Source organism: Hoplias malabaricus, chromosome 3 (assembly GCF_029633855.1).
Source record: "Hoplias malabaricus isolate fHopMal1 chromosome 3, fHopMal1.hap1, whole genome shotgun sequence".
Taxonomy (NCBI): domain Eukaryota; kingdom Metazoa; phylum Chordata; class Actinopteri; order Characiformes; family Erythrinidae; genus Hoplias; species Hoplias malabaricus.
Window position 1 is genome coordinate 4,926,434 of NC_089802.1, and position 19,631 is coordinate 4,946,064.

Genomic DNA, 19,631 nt, shown 5'->3' on the forward strand with positions numbered 1-19,631 from the left:
GGTGGCCTTTTTGCCTTTTTCCCTTCTCCCACTGCACAGTTGCTCTCCTTTTTATTGTCCCACTCTTCCATCTTGACCATTACTCTGTGCTTTGCTGGCTGTAGCCCACCCATCTGTAACAGTGAGAGCTGGACCCAGTGCAGGGAAATAGTGTGAGAATGATCTAGATCTCTCTCTCTCTCTCTCTCTCTCTCTCTCTCTCTCTCTCTCTCTCTCTCTCTCTCTCTCTCTCTTCTGTAACCTTATCCTTTCTCCATCAAAGGGGTGAAGGGGGCAGCTGCCAGCCCCTGTTAATCTCCAACCATTACAACACATCCCCGACCCTTCTTTCACTTTCCTCTCTCTCTCTCTCTCTCTCTCTCTCTCTCTCTCTCTCTCTCTCTTTAACACTCTTTTTCTCTATACGTACATGCACAGGTTACCATCACTCTATGCTGTGTGTGTGTGTGTGTTTCTGCAGTATATCTGGCCAGCAAGGTCATATTCTGTGTGAAGCAAAGACGTTTAGGTGATTATGCTTGTAGTATCCTGGATCAGTGTGTGTGTGTGTGTGTGTGTGTGTCTGTAAAAGTTGTGCCTAATCTCTTCCTTAGTGTGGCTGACTGATAGCGGAGGTGGTGCGGTCACTCCATGTCTGACCTGGAAGCTCAGTATCTGATTCCAAACCAGGCAGGACAATGAGATAATCATCAGGAATTAGAGGGCGAGAGAGAGAGAGAGAGAGAGAGTGAGAAAGGGAGAGAGAAAGAGAGAGACAGTGAGAGTTGTGTATGGGAGTTGAACAAGGGTTATTCGGGGCCCCCTGGTCCCCCCTGGGCAGCTGTTCCCCAGTCCAGCCCCAGTGTGGCTGCAGTCTGGGCCGTTTAACCCCCCTCAGCAAGGCCAGGCCACAGGCCAACGAGCCCCTGAGATAATGAAACTCGAGCTGGTTGTGGTGGTGGTGGAGGGTGTGTGTGTGTATGCCTAAAACTGGCCCTGTTATATGAGCTCTGACACTAATGTCTGCTCCACTGCCCTGAACAAGACTTCCCCAGCCATTCACACACATTCTCAGCCTCATGTGCTAACACTTAAGCTAATGCTAATACTGCTTCCTTTAAAAATATCTTAATTTATGATTTAAAAAAGAATGAATACACGGTTATCGTGGGTAATAATCAGTACATAAGAGGATCATTTATCTTCCTGTTTGCTTGGAGTTTAGTTGTCTGCATCACGGACCCCCCCCCCCTCTTCCTGCTGCCACATTCTCTTTATGGGGATGTTTTTATTTGTTGTTTATTATTTGTCTCCGCTGTCTGATCCCTGCTCCCGCTCGTCAGCGGGAGCGTTTAATTACAGCCCGAGATTCTGAGGACTTAGTTAATTATCCCCTCGAATTAAAGAGGGGAGTCACATCCTCCATGCCTCAGCCCTCTCGTTCTTATTGAACTCCATTTCCCAGAGTGCCTTACCTCACCGCGTGGGGTCGTGAGAGACAGATCGGACAGATATTGCCGGGAAAATGTGTGCGCAAGGCTGGATGCTGTATGTTTTTTATGCCACTTATTAATAGCTTTGTAGTTAAACAAGACTTCAGCAAGTTAGTCACCAGTTTAGAGCCAAATGGGTTTCACCATCAAAGCAGTATTTATTAATGAACGTGTTTAAACACGGGGCATTATCAACAATAGCATTCATAATTACTGTAATTATGCTTGTTTTCTTTGACCAAAGCTCAGAGGTGCAGTTTGCTTTCATTTGTTTGTTTTATTCCTCAGCCTTCATCTCTCTCTCTCTCTCTCTCTCTGTATATATTTTTTCCAGTTCTTAAACTCTTGTAAGTGCTATTGATCGGAACAAATTGCCTGTGCCTGTAATTAGTTCATAAACAGCCGCTTTGAACTGAGAATGCCAGGAGGTCCTGGTTGTGTTGTGTGTGTGTGTGTGTGTGTGTGTGTCTTTGTGTGGGCCCGCATGCGTGCGGCAACTCCGCCGGGCTAAATGGAGTAATGGCCTGCTTAACAAAAGGAATTAGAGAAAATGAATGTAAACAGTGCAGTAGAGATGCTCCACTGCCGTGTGCCATGGATCTTTTTCATGTTGACCGCCCTCCCCTATCAGAGGAGTCACACCCTCTCTCTCAAGCTGATGCATTATCACCAATTACAGGCAAAGCAGAGGTCTCCTGTACGAGGGTGTTATAGAGCCAAATATAGCTCGCTCGTTACACTCACTCACACACACACTCACACACACACAGAGCATTCCATTGGTATAACTATACTGCATTCTGTGAATCATTTTACTAATGACACAATCTGCTACCATGGTAGTCATGGGAAACACAAGAACAAAATCCTTTTGGTGGCTGTAGACTGTCCAGAATATAAGTGGCAGCTGAGCTTTCGTAATGTTAGTGGCAGCTGAGTTTGTGTAGATTTAGTGGCAGCAGTTTTGGCAGCAGGGTTTTGTAATCTAGTGGCAGGCGAGTTTTCATAGTGTTAGCAGAAGCTGGGTTGCTATTATAAAACATTTTTTCAAGTAAGACTACTAAAGTACTTATATATATATATATATATATATATATATATAAGAAAGGTAAGCAGGTAAGCTGTGTCCAACCTCAAAAGTTAGGGCATATAAATAGCATAATATAATATAATAGTAGTAGTGGCAGCAGGGTTTCTGTACTTCTAGTGGCAGCAGAGTTACCATAGAGTTAGTGGCAGCAGAATTTCTATAGAGTTAGTGGCAGCAGAGTTACTATAGAGTTAGTGGCAGCAGAATTTCTATAGAGTTAGTGGCAGCAGAGTTACCATAGAGTTAGTGGCAGCAAAATTTCTATAGAGTTAGTGGCAGTAGAATTTCTATAGAGTTAGTGGCAGTAGAATTTCTATAGAGTTAGTGGCAGCAGAGTTACTATAGAGTTAGTGGCAGCAGAGTTACTATAGAGTTAGTGGCAGCAGATTTACCATAGAGTAAGTGGCAGCAGAGTTACCATAGAGTTAGTGGCAGCAGAGTTACTATAGAGTTATTGGCAGCAGAGTTAGCATAGAGTTAGTGGCAGCAGAATTACCATAGAGTTAGTGGCAGCAGAGTTTTTGTAGTTTGGCGTCAGAGTGTTTGTAGTATGGCAGCAGAGTTTCCCTAGTGTTAGTCGCAGTTAGTGGCAGCAGAGTTACCATAGAGTTAGTGGCAGCTGAGTTACCATAGAGTTAGTGGCAGCAGAGTTACTATATAGTTAGTGGCAGCAGAGTTACCATAGAGTTTGTGGCAGCAGAGTTACCATAGAGTTAGTGGCAGCAGAGATTTTGTAGTTTGGCATCAGAGTGTTTGTAGTATGGCAGCAGAGTTTCCCTAGCATTAGTGGCAGTTAGTGGCAGCAGATAATCCAAAGTCTTAGATGCAGTAAGGTGTCTTTGCAGTGCCGGTGTCGACACCAAAGGTGACAGAAAGGTCCTCAGCACTCATTCATGCAGAAGCTAGCGGAGTGGGAACTAGATGCTACTTTGAGAGTCGATAATTCTCCTCCATCACGGCCAGCAGAAGCCGGCTGTCTCAGAGGTCAACGTTCCTTAAACAAATGACTCTGCTCTGGCTGGAAAAGCCAGCCAGTGTCCTCCCTCTCTCCCCGCCACTTCTTACAGGGCAGCAGGGTCAACAGTGAAATTATACACTCCGCATGCTCGGCTATTGCAGGCGAGGCGGAGCACAATAAAACTTGGATATGATGCGGTGTCGGAGTGGACCGCGAGGTTACACAAACACTGAGAGAGTGTGTAAGTGCTTTATGAGCTTCGAGCCCTTCGCCTTAAACAGAGTGTCATTTAATACCGGTCATCCATGGACGCAGGGACAGAGAGAGAGAGAGTGTGTGAGAGAGTTTGTGCTCTTGAGCATGTGTGTGTGAGGTTATTTACAGCTCCAGGCTCTTCTTGGTCGTGGCGTTTTATTGGCTTTGCTGCCTCTTTCTCTTCTTCAGTCTGTTCCTTTGTATCCTTTTAAGATCTCCATGTTCTTGCAGATTTTTTTTTTCACCTTGTTTGTTTGTACCACTGCATCTTTTGTTAGCACAAGGCCACTTGCACGGCGTCTGATACCTGTATCGGTTATCCATTGATCAGCCCTGGCATGGAACAGCCTGTCAGGAGGGTCTATAAAAAAAAAAATCAAAGCAGGACAGCCGTGTTTGTCCTTCTGCCAATAGCAGTCATTCCAAGAAGCCCTCTCAAGCTGATCAGGCGATTCTAAAAGCCGTGTGCAGATGTTCCCTTTAAGCTCCACTATTGGATTCGACAGATGCATGTTCACTGTTCTTTTTCCTTTCAGTTTTTTTTTTTTTCCCAGGGAAAAAGGGACTCAAAAAGGTAAACAGTAGCAAGTAACTAGTAGGAATGTGTTTAGTTTTCCTGGTTTTATTTTTGTGGTGAAATCCATGAAAGCCGTGTGCTGTCCTCTTCAAACCGGACAGAGAAATGACCAAGGAAGATATGGGAGAAAAAAGCCGGGGATAAAAGAGGAAGGGATTTGGCTGCTGTTGGTGTGTGAGACTTAACAGAAGCAGGCCTCCAGAGCACCCTTACGAACCATTTAGAACAAGGACAGCAATCATAAATAAAGCTCAGCTCTGGGCTCTAATTGCATCAAAGCTATTGCTTTCTATTTAGGCATGGTCACCGTGAGAGCCTGGCCTCAACGCTCTACTGGAGCTGAGAGAGAGAGAGAGAGAGAGAGAGAGAGAGAGAGGGAGAGAGAGAGAGAGAGAGAGAGAGGTACCGCTGGAGCTATCACCCCTCCGGACTATTTGTCCTAATCAGTGACACCCATTTACCAGAATTGCTTAAAATGAACTATACCTCATACAGAAATCGTACATTTACCAGCCACCATTTATCACACAGAAATTGAGGGCCAGTAAACTTTTCCTTTCCTCCGATGGGATTGTAGACATGCATCAAAATGTTAAAAAATGATTGGCGAGGGAGAGCTGTCACACATTTATCAGGGCTGAGGAACATTATTTGCTAATTTCCCAACCTGCTGCGTGACAGGGTGCTTCATCTTTGGACCCACAGTGACCGCCACAGCCCCTTTCTGTTATTAGTTCAAGTCAAGCGTTTTTTTTTCTCTCTTTCTTTCTTTCTTTCTTTATTTCTTTCTTTTTTTCCCCCATCCCAACCCCCCCCTCCCACACTCACTCTCCCGTTCCTTCTCCCCCTGACCCCCTTGCTCCCCTCCCTTCGCTTTTTTGGCCACCTCTAACAAGAGCCATTTGTCTATCATGCGCCGGCACCTTCTCCCCGATTCCACTCCAGAAGACTTTGACCACGGTCCGCTCTGGCGCTCTCCAAGGGCCTGGCTCTCCTGGCCCGCTGATTGGCCGGTGCCCCTGATAAATCACAAAGTTTCCTCGTCAAGGTGAAGGTATCGACTCGGCTGCGCCAAAACTGACAAAATGCACGGAGGAGGAGACAGCCATTCATCATCCTCCAAAGAGGACAAAGGGGTCGTCTCAAACACTTCACTCTGCAAGCTACTGCCAGAGCCTCCAAGTGTTAAAGATGCCCCGACCGGGGCCTGGCACCAACACACACACACACACACACACACACACTGGCACCAAACCCAGTCCTTCATTAGACTAATTACTGACATTTAAAAGCTATTAACCCCAGACATGAGCATTTAGAACAGTACCGAGTGGCTCTGTCTAACTTCCCCTCAGCTGGGGTGTCTACCCTGTTCTCTACAGCTCTGGGCTGGGATCTGATAGAGAGGCATGGCCCACTGGGCAGGGGAAAAAGGTAAGTAGTGGACGCCGGGGGGGTTCTGTAGATGTGGAAGCAGTCTTGGAGGGAGGTGACAGCTGAGAGAGAGAGGGAGAGAGGGAGAGAGGTGGAGCCTGGCAGTAAACAAACGCTTTAAAGAGCGGCACATGAAAGGACCTATCGCTGGAAGATCAGTGGGGCGATATGGAAGGGGGCTATCAGTGCATCATCCTCTCTTTCTCTCCACCCGCCGCCACCGGCCTCACACTGAATCAGATAGAACTGTCTCTCTTTTTTCTCTCCCATACACAAGCACGGGCTGTTTACTGAGGTCCATAATGTGGTATGCATTGTGGGAGGACTCTACCGCGTGTAAACGAACGACTACATCAGCAACAGATGATACAGATAACAGATACATTCCAGAAGGCCGAAGCTACACCATTAGGCTTTAATAGGAGTTGTTTTTTTAATAGACTGCATCTCCAGTGCCTTCCCATGTCTCTTTTTTTGAGCAGATTCACCCTCTCTCTAAATAAAACAACACGAAAACACAGCTTCAACGTTATTGTGACGCTTAAGGTGTTTTTTGTTGCTCTGGGTTTAGCACGGCAGAAACTGCGCTATGAAACTGGGTGGGAGCCACACAGTTTGACCTAGTGTTACTTTAAAGAACACAGCAGTGCAACAGCTTTGGTTCTGCAGGTTGCTGTTTTGTCCGGTGTCCTGCTTTAAATAGGCTCGTCCTTAGCAAGGCTAAGTCACACACATTAGTCCTGCTCCAGCGGCTGGAGCTTTTTTTTCTCTGATGGATGCCTCATTCACAGGCATCCTCCCGTCCTCTCTCTCTCTCTCTCTCTCTCTCTCTCTCTCTCCAGGTCCTTACACATCTCCATCGCTGGTTTTATTTATAGATTAATGGTGAAAGCCACAATATATCGACAGTCGGAGGAAAACACAACTCATCTCAAATGAGAAGGAAAAAAAAAAACACAGCAATAATTTAAACACAGACATTGATTTTTTTTTCCACCCTGTCCATGTATTGATCTTCATTTTACAATATTAAACCTGGCCTGAGATGAGCTGAGGATGGTGAGCTGTTAAAATGCGAAACGCCTTGGTTACAGTAGCAGGTGGCCAGTGTCCACCCTCCAAAGACCAAGAGCGGGAGTCTACAGAAGACGGAGGGAAGCGGGTCAATACCGAGGAGGGGGCTTTCTGATTTTTAACCTTCCTTGTTACGGAGATAGACTCGAAACGTAATTTGTGTCAGTGAAATAAAATATGAAGGGACTCGTATACGACGCGGAAGAGAGTGGCTCTCCTCCACCATCAAGACGCTACGAAACAGCCTTCTCTCGCCTTTTCCAACCAGTCCCACTCCAATCTTCATGCCTGTATCGGTTCAAAGTTCATGAAATTTCTATGAGCATTGATCTGACGCCATTGATTTTTTTTCACCCGTCCTCCTCTTTTTTTCTCGTCCTCCCCCACCTCTGCAGATCTTTGAAATTTTAATTTCCGGAGCATCTGAATTTCTCGGAGATGAAATAGCTTCCTCGGAGACAGCTGGCAATAAAATGAAGTTAGCACCACGTCGAAGACACGCTGCCTCTCTGAACTCTGGGAGACTTTTTCTCTTTCTTTTTTTTACCCCCTCTCCTATCTCTATCTCCCTCTCTCTTTCACTCTCTTCACATTCAAAGCCATGTAATGGTACAATCCCATTCAGCTTAGCTTAGCTTTTACCTTGTAGTTGCCTGTTATTCTCACTTTCTTTCACTCGGCTCCTTGGAACAGGGAAGTGTTTTCCACGTTAACGCTTTGTGTCAGACGGAACGCCTTGAAAGAGCAATAGTAGCAGTTTCTCTTCAGGCTCCGGAGTGGAATCCACTCACTCCACTTCCCCCGTGCCTTTTTTTTTTCCACCTGGCCCACTTTACTCAGTTACCAATCAGCAGGCCATTTAATAAGCCGCTTCTGATATAATCAGTATTGGCGTCTTCCCACTGGATTGGGGAGGCTAACGTGTAAAGCACTTGTCGGCAAATAACACTTTGTCACCGGAATCGCCGACCCCCTCTAGAGGCACGGCTCTGTATTGAACAGCATGATTGGGCTTGACTTCATTTTTACACATTACCGGATTTTCCCTTTTCTCCTGTGTGCTACATCCTTTGCCTTAGGACTGTAGACAACACAAAGTGTAGGCCACTTCTCTCTCGCTCATATTCCATGTCTCTGTTCAGTTTTGACAGTAACGAATGCCTCGTTGCTTGGCGTAGATGATGTTTCAGGGCTTGCTCAATGAAATTATAATTACGGCAGCGGTCTGTTTTGAGGAGAGGAAACTAACTGTATTATTACCATTGTACATTAAGCAGGAAAACGAGCCTCATGGAGCCGAAAGCTGCATTGGTTTAGCCGACGAATCCTGCGGCTGCTCTGGACCTAATGAATCCTTTCCTGTTTTTGTTATTCAGAGGAAAGAATCTTTTTGGAGTAAATTAAAGAAGTGCTTTTCCACATTCCTCTCTTTTTGGTTCCACTCCTTTTTCCTCCGCTGGGCCATAACAACAGCTTCTGAGCGTTAAAAGATGCTTCCTCTCTGTGTATTGTTTTATTCCAGTTGTTGTTGTTCTTCTTCTTCCCTCTGTGTGCGTCTGTGTTTAAAAGAAAAAAAGGAAAAAAAAACAGCAGTAGTTCAGGAAGAAAAAGAAAGATAAAGAGAGAACCAGAGAGAAAAAGAGAGAGAAAGACAAAGAGAGAGCGTATGTACATTTGTCACACTCTGTACTGTCCGCACTCTCCGTATTTCATCCCTGTTTTAAACGGCCATCCACTTTTCCCTGGAGGAACGTTCCTTTGGAAAAGGACAGTGTACCTGAACCGAAACCTCTCTCTCCTTTCTTCAATAGCTCTCCTTGATTTGGGCTTTGAAGGAAAGAAAAGCCAGAGAAAAAACAGTGTGTGTGTGTGTGTGTGTGTGTGGTGGGGGTAAGACTTCTTGATGGCGTAGGTGGAGCAGAGATAAGCTCGGAGCAGTTAAGTATAATTAGACAAAGTAATAGCGAGCAACAGCAATAAAGCCACTCATTATCTTGCCCAAAGATATAGCCTTATCATAATAGGCGGTAATGGGGGCGTGGAACGGAACAGGCAGCCCAAAAAGGGGGGGGGGAAGAAAAGCCTGCCGCTTTCACTCATGTTTGTTCAAAGAAGCAGAATGACACCAACATCTATTTATCAAAGATTCGCCCTCCATTTTATCCTCCTTTCTGGGTCTGCTCACTCCATTCCTGCTCCTGGAAGATCAGAGCCCGCTCCAGAGAAGGGTTCTTCAAAGGAAACGGAACTGTTGCTGTTCAGCGAATGGCAGGAGGTGCGGACGTTTAAGTCCTCGCGTCTTTTCTTCCTGATTTCGGGCTGGGTTCGCCGGGTTTGAATGCCTGGAAAATAGCTGACAAAGCTTGCATAGTCATCAGAAGTCAGAATAAGACTCACTCACCTGTCCTGCCACCAGAAATTCACCTTCAATTAGTTCCTATCACACACTCAGCACATAGGCAACACTTTGCTCTGTCAGTGACTCCACTCTGGGTTTGATACTGATCCCCATTAACACTGTAGACATTCGCTTCGCTCACTTTGAGACGCTCCCTTCACAGGCGCCGCCTTGACACACGACTGATGCAAGTTCCTTCTCTTTTCCCCCTTAAAAATTCAAGCTGAAATGTTTTAGCACTTTTCCCCGTTACCGTTCTGTAGCGTGCGCCGGGCTTTGGTCTTAACTTTGCCACGTCTCTTAACTTCAAGAGCCGGAGCCGTCGTAATTCATCATGATTTACGTCGCGCGTGTCACTTTCCCGCGCTGTTATTATGGGATGGCTCTCTTATTCGGAAAGAGAAGCATGTCGGAGATATGTATCTTCTGCCGTATGGCGTGTCGGCTGTGAGGAATGACAACGTACGATCTCTGACAACAAGGTCAAAGTACTCTATCTTCAAATATACAGAGACATCCACCGCTCAGTGCGCACACACACACACACACACACACACACACACAGAACCACACTGCACACATGCTATTCTACACAACAGAGGTCGGCACAGGCATGATATGGAGGCACAAACTGGACCTATGTCAACAATTTTGACTCGACCCAACTACGCACAACTGGTTTTGTGAAGCCGATACCTGAACCTGAGCCAAACCCACTCACACACCCGACAGGAAACGGGCTTTTACAGAATGTCATAGTGTTTTCGCTTTGTTACATAAAGCTTCATTTAAAAGACAAAAGCACTAATCTTAGAGGAACCCTACATAGCATTTTGTTTAAAAACAAAGCCACAAAATCATTCTGACGCTTCCCTGAGCTGTAATCGGGAGACTCCTTGCTCAGCACAGCAGAAACTGCGCTATGTAACTTTTGGAGTAGAGTAGGAAACCAGAAACAAGGTGTTTGGTCAAGATTCTGGGTAATTTTTCATTTCAATCAGGTTCAAAAGAGTTTTCTAGACACAGAACCCTACTGCAACAACGCAGACACCCATGCCTCATATTTCCAACTCACACTCCACTGAACACACACTGAGCACATGCATACACCGCCCCACACCCCCCAACCCCCGTCTTAAAAGCAGCCTGTTTTCAGTAAACCAGGTTTTGCTTAACATTCTCCACTCCAAATGAGGGGTGGAAAACCAAACATCTAAATATGACGAGGCAGATTAGTCATCCGTCACAGGCAGAACCCCTCTGTTCTTTCCTCTTTTCCACCGAGCTGAAAAGCATCGCTGCCTCATTAGGGAACACGACTCCTCTTTCCGCAGGAGCTCTGGAAGTCGTAACAGGGCTGGGAGGCTCCATTTGATTTAACATGCTCACTTATCAGGGCTGTCATAACAAAGACCTCATATATACTCCGCTCTTCTATTGGACGAGTTCTCGATATTTATCCTGGAAAAGGGAAAGGATATGATTTAACAAAGTGGGGATATGTACTTTTATTTGCATCACAAACATGCAAAACACAACAGAGAAACACACACACACATAGAGACACACATAAACACATAAACACACTCAGTTACTCAAAGACCCTTGAAGCAGCAGTGATGTCTGTGGCAGCGACCGGTTCTGCTCTACCCGCTTCTCTCTCTCTCTCTCTTTCTTCCCCACTCTCCCTTTTACTCTCATTATCCATGAGGTCAGTGAGCTGCATTGGAGAAGAAGCGGATAGATCAATACAAATTATCTTTGAGCAAACCCTCGCTGACAGGCTGAATTGCAGCATATGTTTACCCAAAATCAGGCAATTTATCTTAATATCACCAAAGTAATGCGGGACAGGTGAGAGGTCAGCCACTCTCTCCACCTCATAATTACCCGCCTCCAAAACAGGAAAGTGCTATTGATTGGCCGAGCCCAGGGCAGGGGGGCTGGCGCAGAGCCAGGAGGGAGGGGTCAGCCTCCGGACCAATTCAGCTATAGACCACAAATGTTTGCATGAATGTGGAGAGCGTAGAGAGAGAGAGAGAGAGAGAGAGAGAGAGAGAGAGAGGGAGAGGATTGCTTTGGGTTTCTTTTCCTGCTCAGAAGCAAGGAGGTAGAGTGAGTAAGAAGGATGGCTCTGATGTCATCAGCGAAAGGGAAGGGAAAAGGAGATAGAAAGTAAGAAAGAAAGAAATAGAGAGACGGAGGAGGGTGGGAATCTGTTTGGTTTAAGCTTGTTATTACTCAATCTGTTCTGTGTATGTACCAGCTGCTCCTCAGGACGAGAGAGAGAGGGAGGGAGAGAGAGAGAGAGAGAGAGAGAGAGAGAGAGAGAGAGAGAGAGAGAGAGAGAGAGAGATTTGTTTCTCTTCTCTCCCTCTCCCTCTCTCTCTCTTTCTCATGTAACTAATGATATTTTGTCATAATTAATGCATTCTTCATGGTTATTCTCTGATATGAATTACACATTCATCCTCAGCTAGCATTGTGTAGTACAGTGCTGTATGTGTGGGTGTGTGTGTGTGTGTGTGTGTGTTGGGGGGGTGGGTGCAGTGTGCAGGTGGCGAGTGCTGTGTGTTAATGAAGGATTCTGTGACCTCCTCTGTGTCATTAGCATCAGATCAATAAGTGATGAGCATTTGTCTCCGTCAGAATGCATCTATTAAACTGCAGCCACTGTCACAATCAAACACTCATACTGTGTGTGTGTGTGTGTGTGTGTGTGTGTGTGTTACCAAGCTGCTCATTGTGAGTTCAGGACACTGCCACACACCCTCAAACACTACATATTTACAGAGAATAACATGTCATTTTTTATGTAATCTTATGAACGTCTGATAATTTAGTGACGGTCCCTTAGACTTGTTTATATCTTTCATTACAGAGCAATGGGGGACATGCATATCTGTGCAGTACCTGCGTGCCACATGTCGTCTATCTCTATAGAAAAGATGCACAGGGCCCGCGGAAGGGCAGAAATACCCGATTAGTTATAAGTTCTTACTTATACATTTCCATGACAGGGACCGTGTTCAAATTAGTTTCGTGAAAACTAAGAAATTATAGCGGACAGGGAAAGGAGAGACAAGAACAAGGTAACAATTAGGGCATGCAGGAATAGTGCGATAGAGAGAGAGAGCAGCGAGAAAGAGACACTGAGAGAGTTACATCCTTGTGAGAAGTCGTGTCATGTAAAATCAATATGGCCGATCAATGCTTTATTAACAAGGCAGCATCTTATTTCACATTGCTATGCTGCACTTTGTCTTCAGCCATGCATGATGGCCCGTCAAATAGCATCAGGCCTGTCAGACTGGCAGTCACAGGGTGACACACACATACACAACACACACACACACACACACGTGCCAAACCCAGCTCCTGCAGATATCGATCACTAGCCCCCGCACTTAGACGTAATTGTGCCACTTCATCATAAAGTCCTCCAATTATTTTGAGGAAGTTCTTGTCTCTCTCGGTTTCTGCCGTTCTCCTCCTGTCACAGGGAGACGGTAACACACTCGGCTGTTCAACATACAAGGGGCTACTCACTGCACGGCACACACAGCAGTCAGGATATTAAAGCGATACTATATACGAGGAAAAATCTGTTATAATACGTTTAATAGCTTTTCCCTTACAGCAAATATAATCACTGTCAGTGAGTGTTCACTCCTATAGTACAACGGGATTAAGGGGTTATTTGAAGTCATGATTTGGCAAAACAAACCAACGAAACCAACAAAAAAGCAAACCTTCAGACTTGTTTTGTTTTGTGCCCTGCATTAAAGTGTTTGAAGATCTTTCTGAAGTACTTTTGCAAGTACTTTCCTCGTATTCATCACAGTGCCACAGTGGTGGTGCACGTGGACGTCCAGGTTACGTTACATTTAGCTTCATCGCTAAACTGCACGACTAAACACAAGCCAAAAGGTCAGACACCAAATATGTCAATGCTAGGGCGTATACATGGGCTTCCATTACAGTTTAGCTAGCATAGCATTAGCTTAAAACGTAAGAAACAAAATTCAGACACTGAACCTTCAAACTTTCTGCTTTACTTTTGCACTGACGCTGGAAAATTAGGGTACATTATGGATATAAAGATATAATGTTGCTTTCTATTCAAAATTAGTCACATGGGTTATGCATAAATAAACACGTCATCATCACAGTGCCAACTGGTGGTGCACGTGGACGTCCATGTGCCGTTACATTTAGCTTCATCACTATACTGCACGACTAAACACAAGCCAAAAGGCCAGACACCAAATCTGTCAATGCTAGGGCGTATACATAGGCTTCCATTACATTTTAGCTAGCATAGCATTAGCTCATTAGCATTAACGTAAGAACACTTAAGTTACTCCAATAAATATCCACATTTATGGTTTGATAGATTGTCTGTTTCCTTATTTGTTCGTTTTTCCAAAGAATCACTTCAAACATTCCCATAATCCTGTTGTGCTGCAGGACTGAACACCACCTGACAGTGATATCTCCATTCATGCCCAATAACAGCGCGTCTGCTCGGGCTCCAACCTTAAACCAAGCTTCTTTCCTCGGTTTTCTCTCCTCCCATTCTTTTCTTTCAGCGGAGGAGGGCTGTAATAGACCTCCGCCAGTTCCTCTAAAGCTTGTTAAACACAATGTGTGCAGTCGCAGCGAGTTGAGATTATGATTCATGCACTTGTATATGGAGCGGCGCTGGCCTTCTGATTTATAACCCGCGCCGTTCATACTCAAAATTACAATTTCTGAAGTGGGGGGGTGGTGGTGGTTGTATGGGAGGGTGTAGGAGGGGACTGCACATATGTGAGTGAGTGTGTGTAAGAGAGAGAGAGAGAGAGACAGAGAGAGAGAGAGAGAGAGAGAGAGAGAGAGAGAGAGAGAGAGAGAGAGAGAGAGAGAGAAAAGATTAATTACTATTTGTGGCCAGCAATTTCATGAGGCCGGCCCAACACAGCTGTGGAATGATGGCGCCCTACATCAGTTTGTAGTCAGCCATTCACAGATTATTAAAGCTTTGTAAGATGAAGTACTCCTCCTGCCTAGTTTGCAGTGGGGCAATATGGACTAGAGGAAGAGAGAGAGAGAGAGAGAGAGAGAGAGAGAGAGAGAGAGAGAGAGAAGGAGGGATAAATCTGAGAGGGGCAATAGCCAGACATATGTCATCATCGGCCGTTTGCCATAAATCCAGTGAACGGTACAGGAGGAAGAAACTGATTCAGACTTCAGAGTGCTGACAGCCATGATTGCTGCTTGTGTTTGTGTGTTTGTGTGTGTGTGTGTGTGTGTGTTAGCATTACACTCCAACACTCCCTCATTCATAATGTATCCACTAAGCTCTCAAAATTTATTTGATCAATTACAGCCAGTTTGCTTTAAAGAAAGGAGGTGGTGGAACGAAAAAGGCAATGCCTGTAACCCTGAGTTGTGTTGTGTTTTGGGTGCGGATATTGCGCACAGTAAAACAAAATGATGTTATCGCCCTTTATTCAAATGCGCTTCCGTATCTGCGCGCATTTGATATGTGCATGCATTTTGATGAATAAACGCAATAACGTTTGTGTATACTGTGGTTCGGCAGGAGCAAAAAAAAAAAGCCGTGTGGAGTCTAACGCAGGGCCTCTCTCGTTTGTGTGTGTTTTCTTTTCAGCTTTGAACGAGCCCACTATCGACTACGGCTTCCAGAGACTGCAGAAGGTCATCCCCAGACATCCAGGTGACCCAGAGAGGCTGCCAAAGGTCAGTAACTGCCCGGAGAGTGCGAGAGAGAGTGAGTCAAAGAGAGAAAGAGAAAGAGAGAGAGGGCTATTTATCAGAGAAATGTCAAAACGGGAAACTGTTCAGAATCATGCAATCTCTTTTGGCAAGTCATCACTATTCAATCACCGAGACCCCGACACACACACACGCACACACACTCAGCAGGCGGTGTGTTTGGATTTCGCGAGAACAGAGCAAAAAACTTTCAACGTGGCGAAATAGTTCAATTAAGCATTTTTCCACTCCAGTAAGCAGTGGCGATTGTAATCGGAGCGGAGCCCTCTTTCTGATGTGTGATTATTTTCCTCTTGTTTTCCTTTCATTTTCCAAAGCTAGATCCACTTTAATCTTTTGTTTACAAAGCTTTTCCGTTATAAGTCCTTGTCTTAGCGGGTTAATAAATGAGGTCCACACTGACGTTAATATCAGCAGCCGGCTGTCAGCGAAGTCAAAGTGTGGTGTGCGTTCGTTTTCTTTTTTTTTTTATCCCCAATTTGAATCCCACAATCCGAGTGGTTTGCCTGCTTTCGCTCCTATGTGGAGGACACACATCACCCTCCCCTGGTTTTTGATGTGTGACATGAAAGAAAAAAGCCAGAAAAAGCCGTGATTATCATTTCTCGTTTCTTCTTTGTTCACCGTTCTTTTTCTTTTTATATATATTTTTATTCCCCATCATTTGGCTTTGATATGATCTATGACTCGTGCCCTGGCTAATAGAAAACACATTAATTTCCCATCTGAGACGGGCCCGGAGCCCAGGGCTTTTTCTTAATAACACGTTGAGAGATTATTCTGTACCCAGTTCGTGGGTGCTGACCACCGGGCGAGCTCTAATAACAGATATCATACAAATATCTATTAAAGCCCAGCGTGGGAGCGGCTGCTGTCATTAAGCAGAGCCCGGGCCAGCTCACAGCTCAGGACTCGCACCAAACTGGGAATCCCTCCGCAGAGCCACAGCCTGCGCCACATGATGTGTTTCAATTACACTTGGCTTTCTCTCTCTCTGCAGAGAGCAATATCTGGACAGGAAATCTCGTTCCGGTAAATGCTTTAAACTATCCATTACCAATAAAACAGCAGAACCAGGTCCGGCCTTTTTTCCTGCACTGGGTCCAGGTCTTTTTTTTTTTGTGTGTGTTCCAAACACTATTGTGTTCTTGCCTTTTCTGGGCTTCAAAAATGCACTTACATCTCCATTAGGCGTCAGCTGAGAACCAAAGAAATAAGCAGCCGAGCAGTTGTTGTGGAAATGCAGGGTGTGTGTGTGTGTGTGTGTGTGTGTGTGCATGGGGGTGGATTTTCTAATTCAGGTAAACCTTCAACACCAGGGGCCTTCACGCCAAGCCCACTGTCGAGTAGAGATGGATTCTAGCAGTTCCAATAAACAACATAAATATTTGATTTTGGGCTTTTAATGGACCCAAATGTGGAGTTCAGCGGCATGTAAATGAAAGTGCCAAGTGATTTATCATAGTTACGGCAGCCGTCTGCTGCAGGCGGGCGAAACCCGACGGGTCACAGCCGGCTCTGCGCAAAGCAGCAATTGACCCTTACACGGATTCTCAATGAGAGCGCGCGAGTGAGGGTGCGGCGGCATTAGGGCCCAGACAGGCCCGGGTAATAAGGAGGGAGGAATGTAAAGCGTGTGTTCGCAATAAGGTGAAGGCGTCACACTCCTGTTCTCTCTGCCACTTCAGCACAGAGTTGATAATACTAACCTGATATTGATTTCCACTGTGCCTCCTTCAAGCCCCCAAACTCCTCCTCCTCCTCCCTCCTCTTGTAGGGAATCTGCAGTGGCCATGGTTTGATGGGTAATTGTAGCCGGGACAGAAAACCAATATGGCGAACGTGTATTGCTTTCGACGTACACTAATAACACGGCGGCTACATATGTACGCGCTTAGTGGGATTGAAGTTTACCTCCCTAATTTTAGATAACATCAAAATTTGCAAGCTCAATCCAACCTGAGGGGCGTGGAGGAAAGGCGTTTATACACAAAGATGGGGCAAGAGAATAAAGGCAATATCAGGAGGCAGTCATGTGATGAAGGAGGAGATTGCTAAAGGGACCTTCCAGTCCGCTCTCCTTATTCTCCTTATTTGAAAACAGTGTCGTCCATTATCCTCCAACGCCGGCCGGAGACGCCAAGAAACAAAGAAATAAAATAACACAGGAATGGGAATCTGATTAGACGCTCTACTTTGGCTTATGCTTGATCAGATGATCTTTATTGCCATCATATAGCAGTAACCTGCCCATTTTACTGGTGAATTAATCGCTCCTTTCCCTCTTTCCCCATTCCTCTCCCCCTCCGTTTCAACCTGGCAAGCACAAATCTATTCCGCTTCCTTCTCAATCTAATATACAAGAAAATTTATTAGAAATGCATTCATGTCGAGCAATTACCCATGCATTAAAATTCATCTTCTTTCTCTCGGCTTTTTGAAGTAGCTACATCTATTGGGCCCCCACACTCCTCAATGTATTCATAACCTGAGGCTAGAACTAACAGAATAATTGCTTTACAGTTTAGAATGACATTAGCACCTCCAGCCAACTCACCTCGCCTGCCTTTCAGCCGCTCATATACGGCGGCGCACCCCGCTCCAGATATTGGGAAGACTGATCATAATAATAATAGCGATAATATTAATAAGAGCCCCCCTGATTTTAAACGGTTCACGTCCACGGGCGGAACAGTCGAACACTTGTAATGATAACGCCCCACATTTGTCATGACAGCAAGCTCGGGGATGGCTTTTGAGCATTAACCGTTCCGTTTAACCTGGAGTCTCTTACATCTCGGCGAAGATGAGCCAGAGAGAGCGTTCGTGAGGGAGAAAAAAGGGAGAGAGAGGAGTCAATTACACTTAGCGTAGCGGCGCTCCCAAATTTACATTGAAATGCTTCTCAAACACCATTCACCGCTAATCATATTCCCAGCATGAAGCCGCCTGAGCTGAGAGGGGGCCACGTTCGGAACAAAACAAACTCATCGAGCCTCCCATGATTGGGCCCCTACTCTGGCTTCGCACTTCAGCACCAGCCGCTAAATCCGCTTCATTAGTGGAGACACCTCGTGGCAAATGACAGATTAGAGTGGAGAGGAGAACGTGATTTCCTTAAACTATCCTTATGTCTCCTCCACCCGGGCGCCATATGGACGAGGAGTTCGAGAGAGGCTCGCCCAGACGGGCTGCTTTGCTTTTTTTTCATTTTTCTCGTCTTGGCGGACGAGGCGCCCTGTCTTAATTGTGGTAATCGTTGGGTAAGATTGGGAGATGTGTAAGAAGCCTCGCGATATGACGGCTGGAGATGATGAGTAATTATTAGCAGCGCTGAAAAACACTTTATCTCGCTCTCAGATAGAGAGAGAGGGAGAGAGAGAGAGAACGAGAGCGTGCCTGAGCCGGCTGATGGGACGGGATTAAGACAGCTGGGCCTTTCATTGATTGTACCTGCCGCGTGACAAGTGTAATTCTTTATTTGTATGCAAACTAGATGCATGCAACATGAAGCAGAGACACCAATTTCTGAGGTAAATGCCCATTTTAAGAGCCACTCATCCGCTCCCTCTCAGGATTAGAGTGCGTCTCTATAAAACGTATGGCGTGCGCACCGGGGCCCCAGACTTCTGCGATTAATCTTAATAAATACGCATTCAAGATGGCGGCCGCGGCTGTGAATGAAGCAGCCAGCCAGTCAGCCATGCGGAGGGACTCGGAGAGGGCTGGCAAGGGCAAGAGCCGAGGCTGGGTCTCCTCTCAGAGACATCACTGTGGGTTTTTACCGAGTCGTCCACACAACGGCATCAGAAAGAGAAAAAAGCTCGCAGCTCACACACTCTCAAGGGCTTCGGTCGGTAACCTTGATATAAAAAGTACAAAACATCTCTCTGCCCTATTGACTCCAGCCTTATGCAAGTGGAAAAAGGCCTGGACTGGACTTCACCTCTTATTTCAGATACCATCACAGGTTGATATAAAAGATCAACCTTGCCACGTTGTATAAATAAGTCAGTAGCATTTGGGCTTCATCATTCTTAGGGTGAATACGCCTTAATGTCTACAAACATTACATTAGAATCCATAAACCGTCATGGCTGATGTTAGCGTACGCCGTTCTATTTTGCTCTAGAATGTGAGATCATATGAAAATGTGTTTTTTTTATTACTAGGATTGCACTGAACAACATCTAAAACATGTTTATGTCAAAGGTTTCTTTGTATTGTTTCATTCAACTTAGAATCATACCAAACCCCCTATTAAAAGACCATACTTACTACAGTGTTGTGATTTGTACGATAAAGACACTGTACTTCATCATAATTCGTAGTTTTCATTCGCGTGAACTAACTCCTACCCACTGGGGGTGCTGTTACGGTATAGACACTCAAAATCTCCGTTATACACCCAAATAAGAGCCATAATAACAGTTTTGTCTGTTAACGGAAACCCAAAACAGTGCTTTTCTAACATTCTGGACTTTACGGTTAGGTTTAGGGAAAGTTTTAAAGCTGATATGTTCACGTGTTGTTGCCAGATATTCACATCTCATGTGAACACAGTATACACATCCTGGTGATTGACTTTTAAT

General features: G+C 45.4%; 1 protein-coding gene across 12 annotated transcripts in view; it reads left to right on the plus strand.

The window, feature by feature from the left end:
• ebf3a (EBF transcription factor 3a) overlaps window positions 1–19,631 on the plus strand; it is a 111,962-nt gene that overhangs the window by 82,727 nt on the left and 9,604 nt on the right. For all 12 annotated transcript variants that reach the window (XM_066664295.1, XM_066664302.1, XM_066664296.1 and 9 more), the window contains exon 11: window positions 14,915–15,003. In XM_066664295.1, coding sequence (XP_066520392.1) covers window positions 14,915–15,003 — 89 coding nt within the window. The remainder of the gene's footprint in view (window positions 1–14,914; window positions 15,004–19,631) is intronic.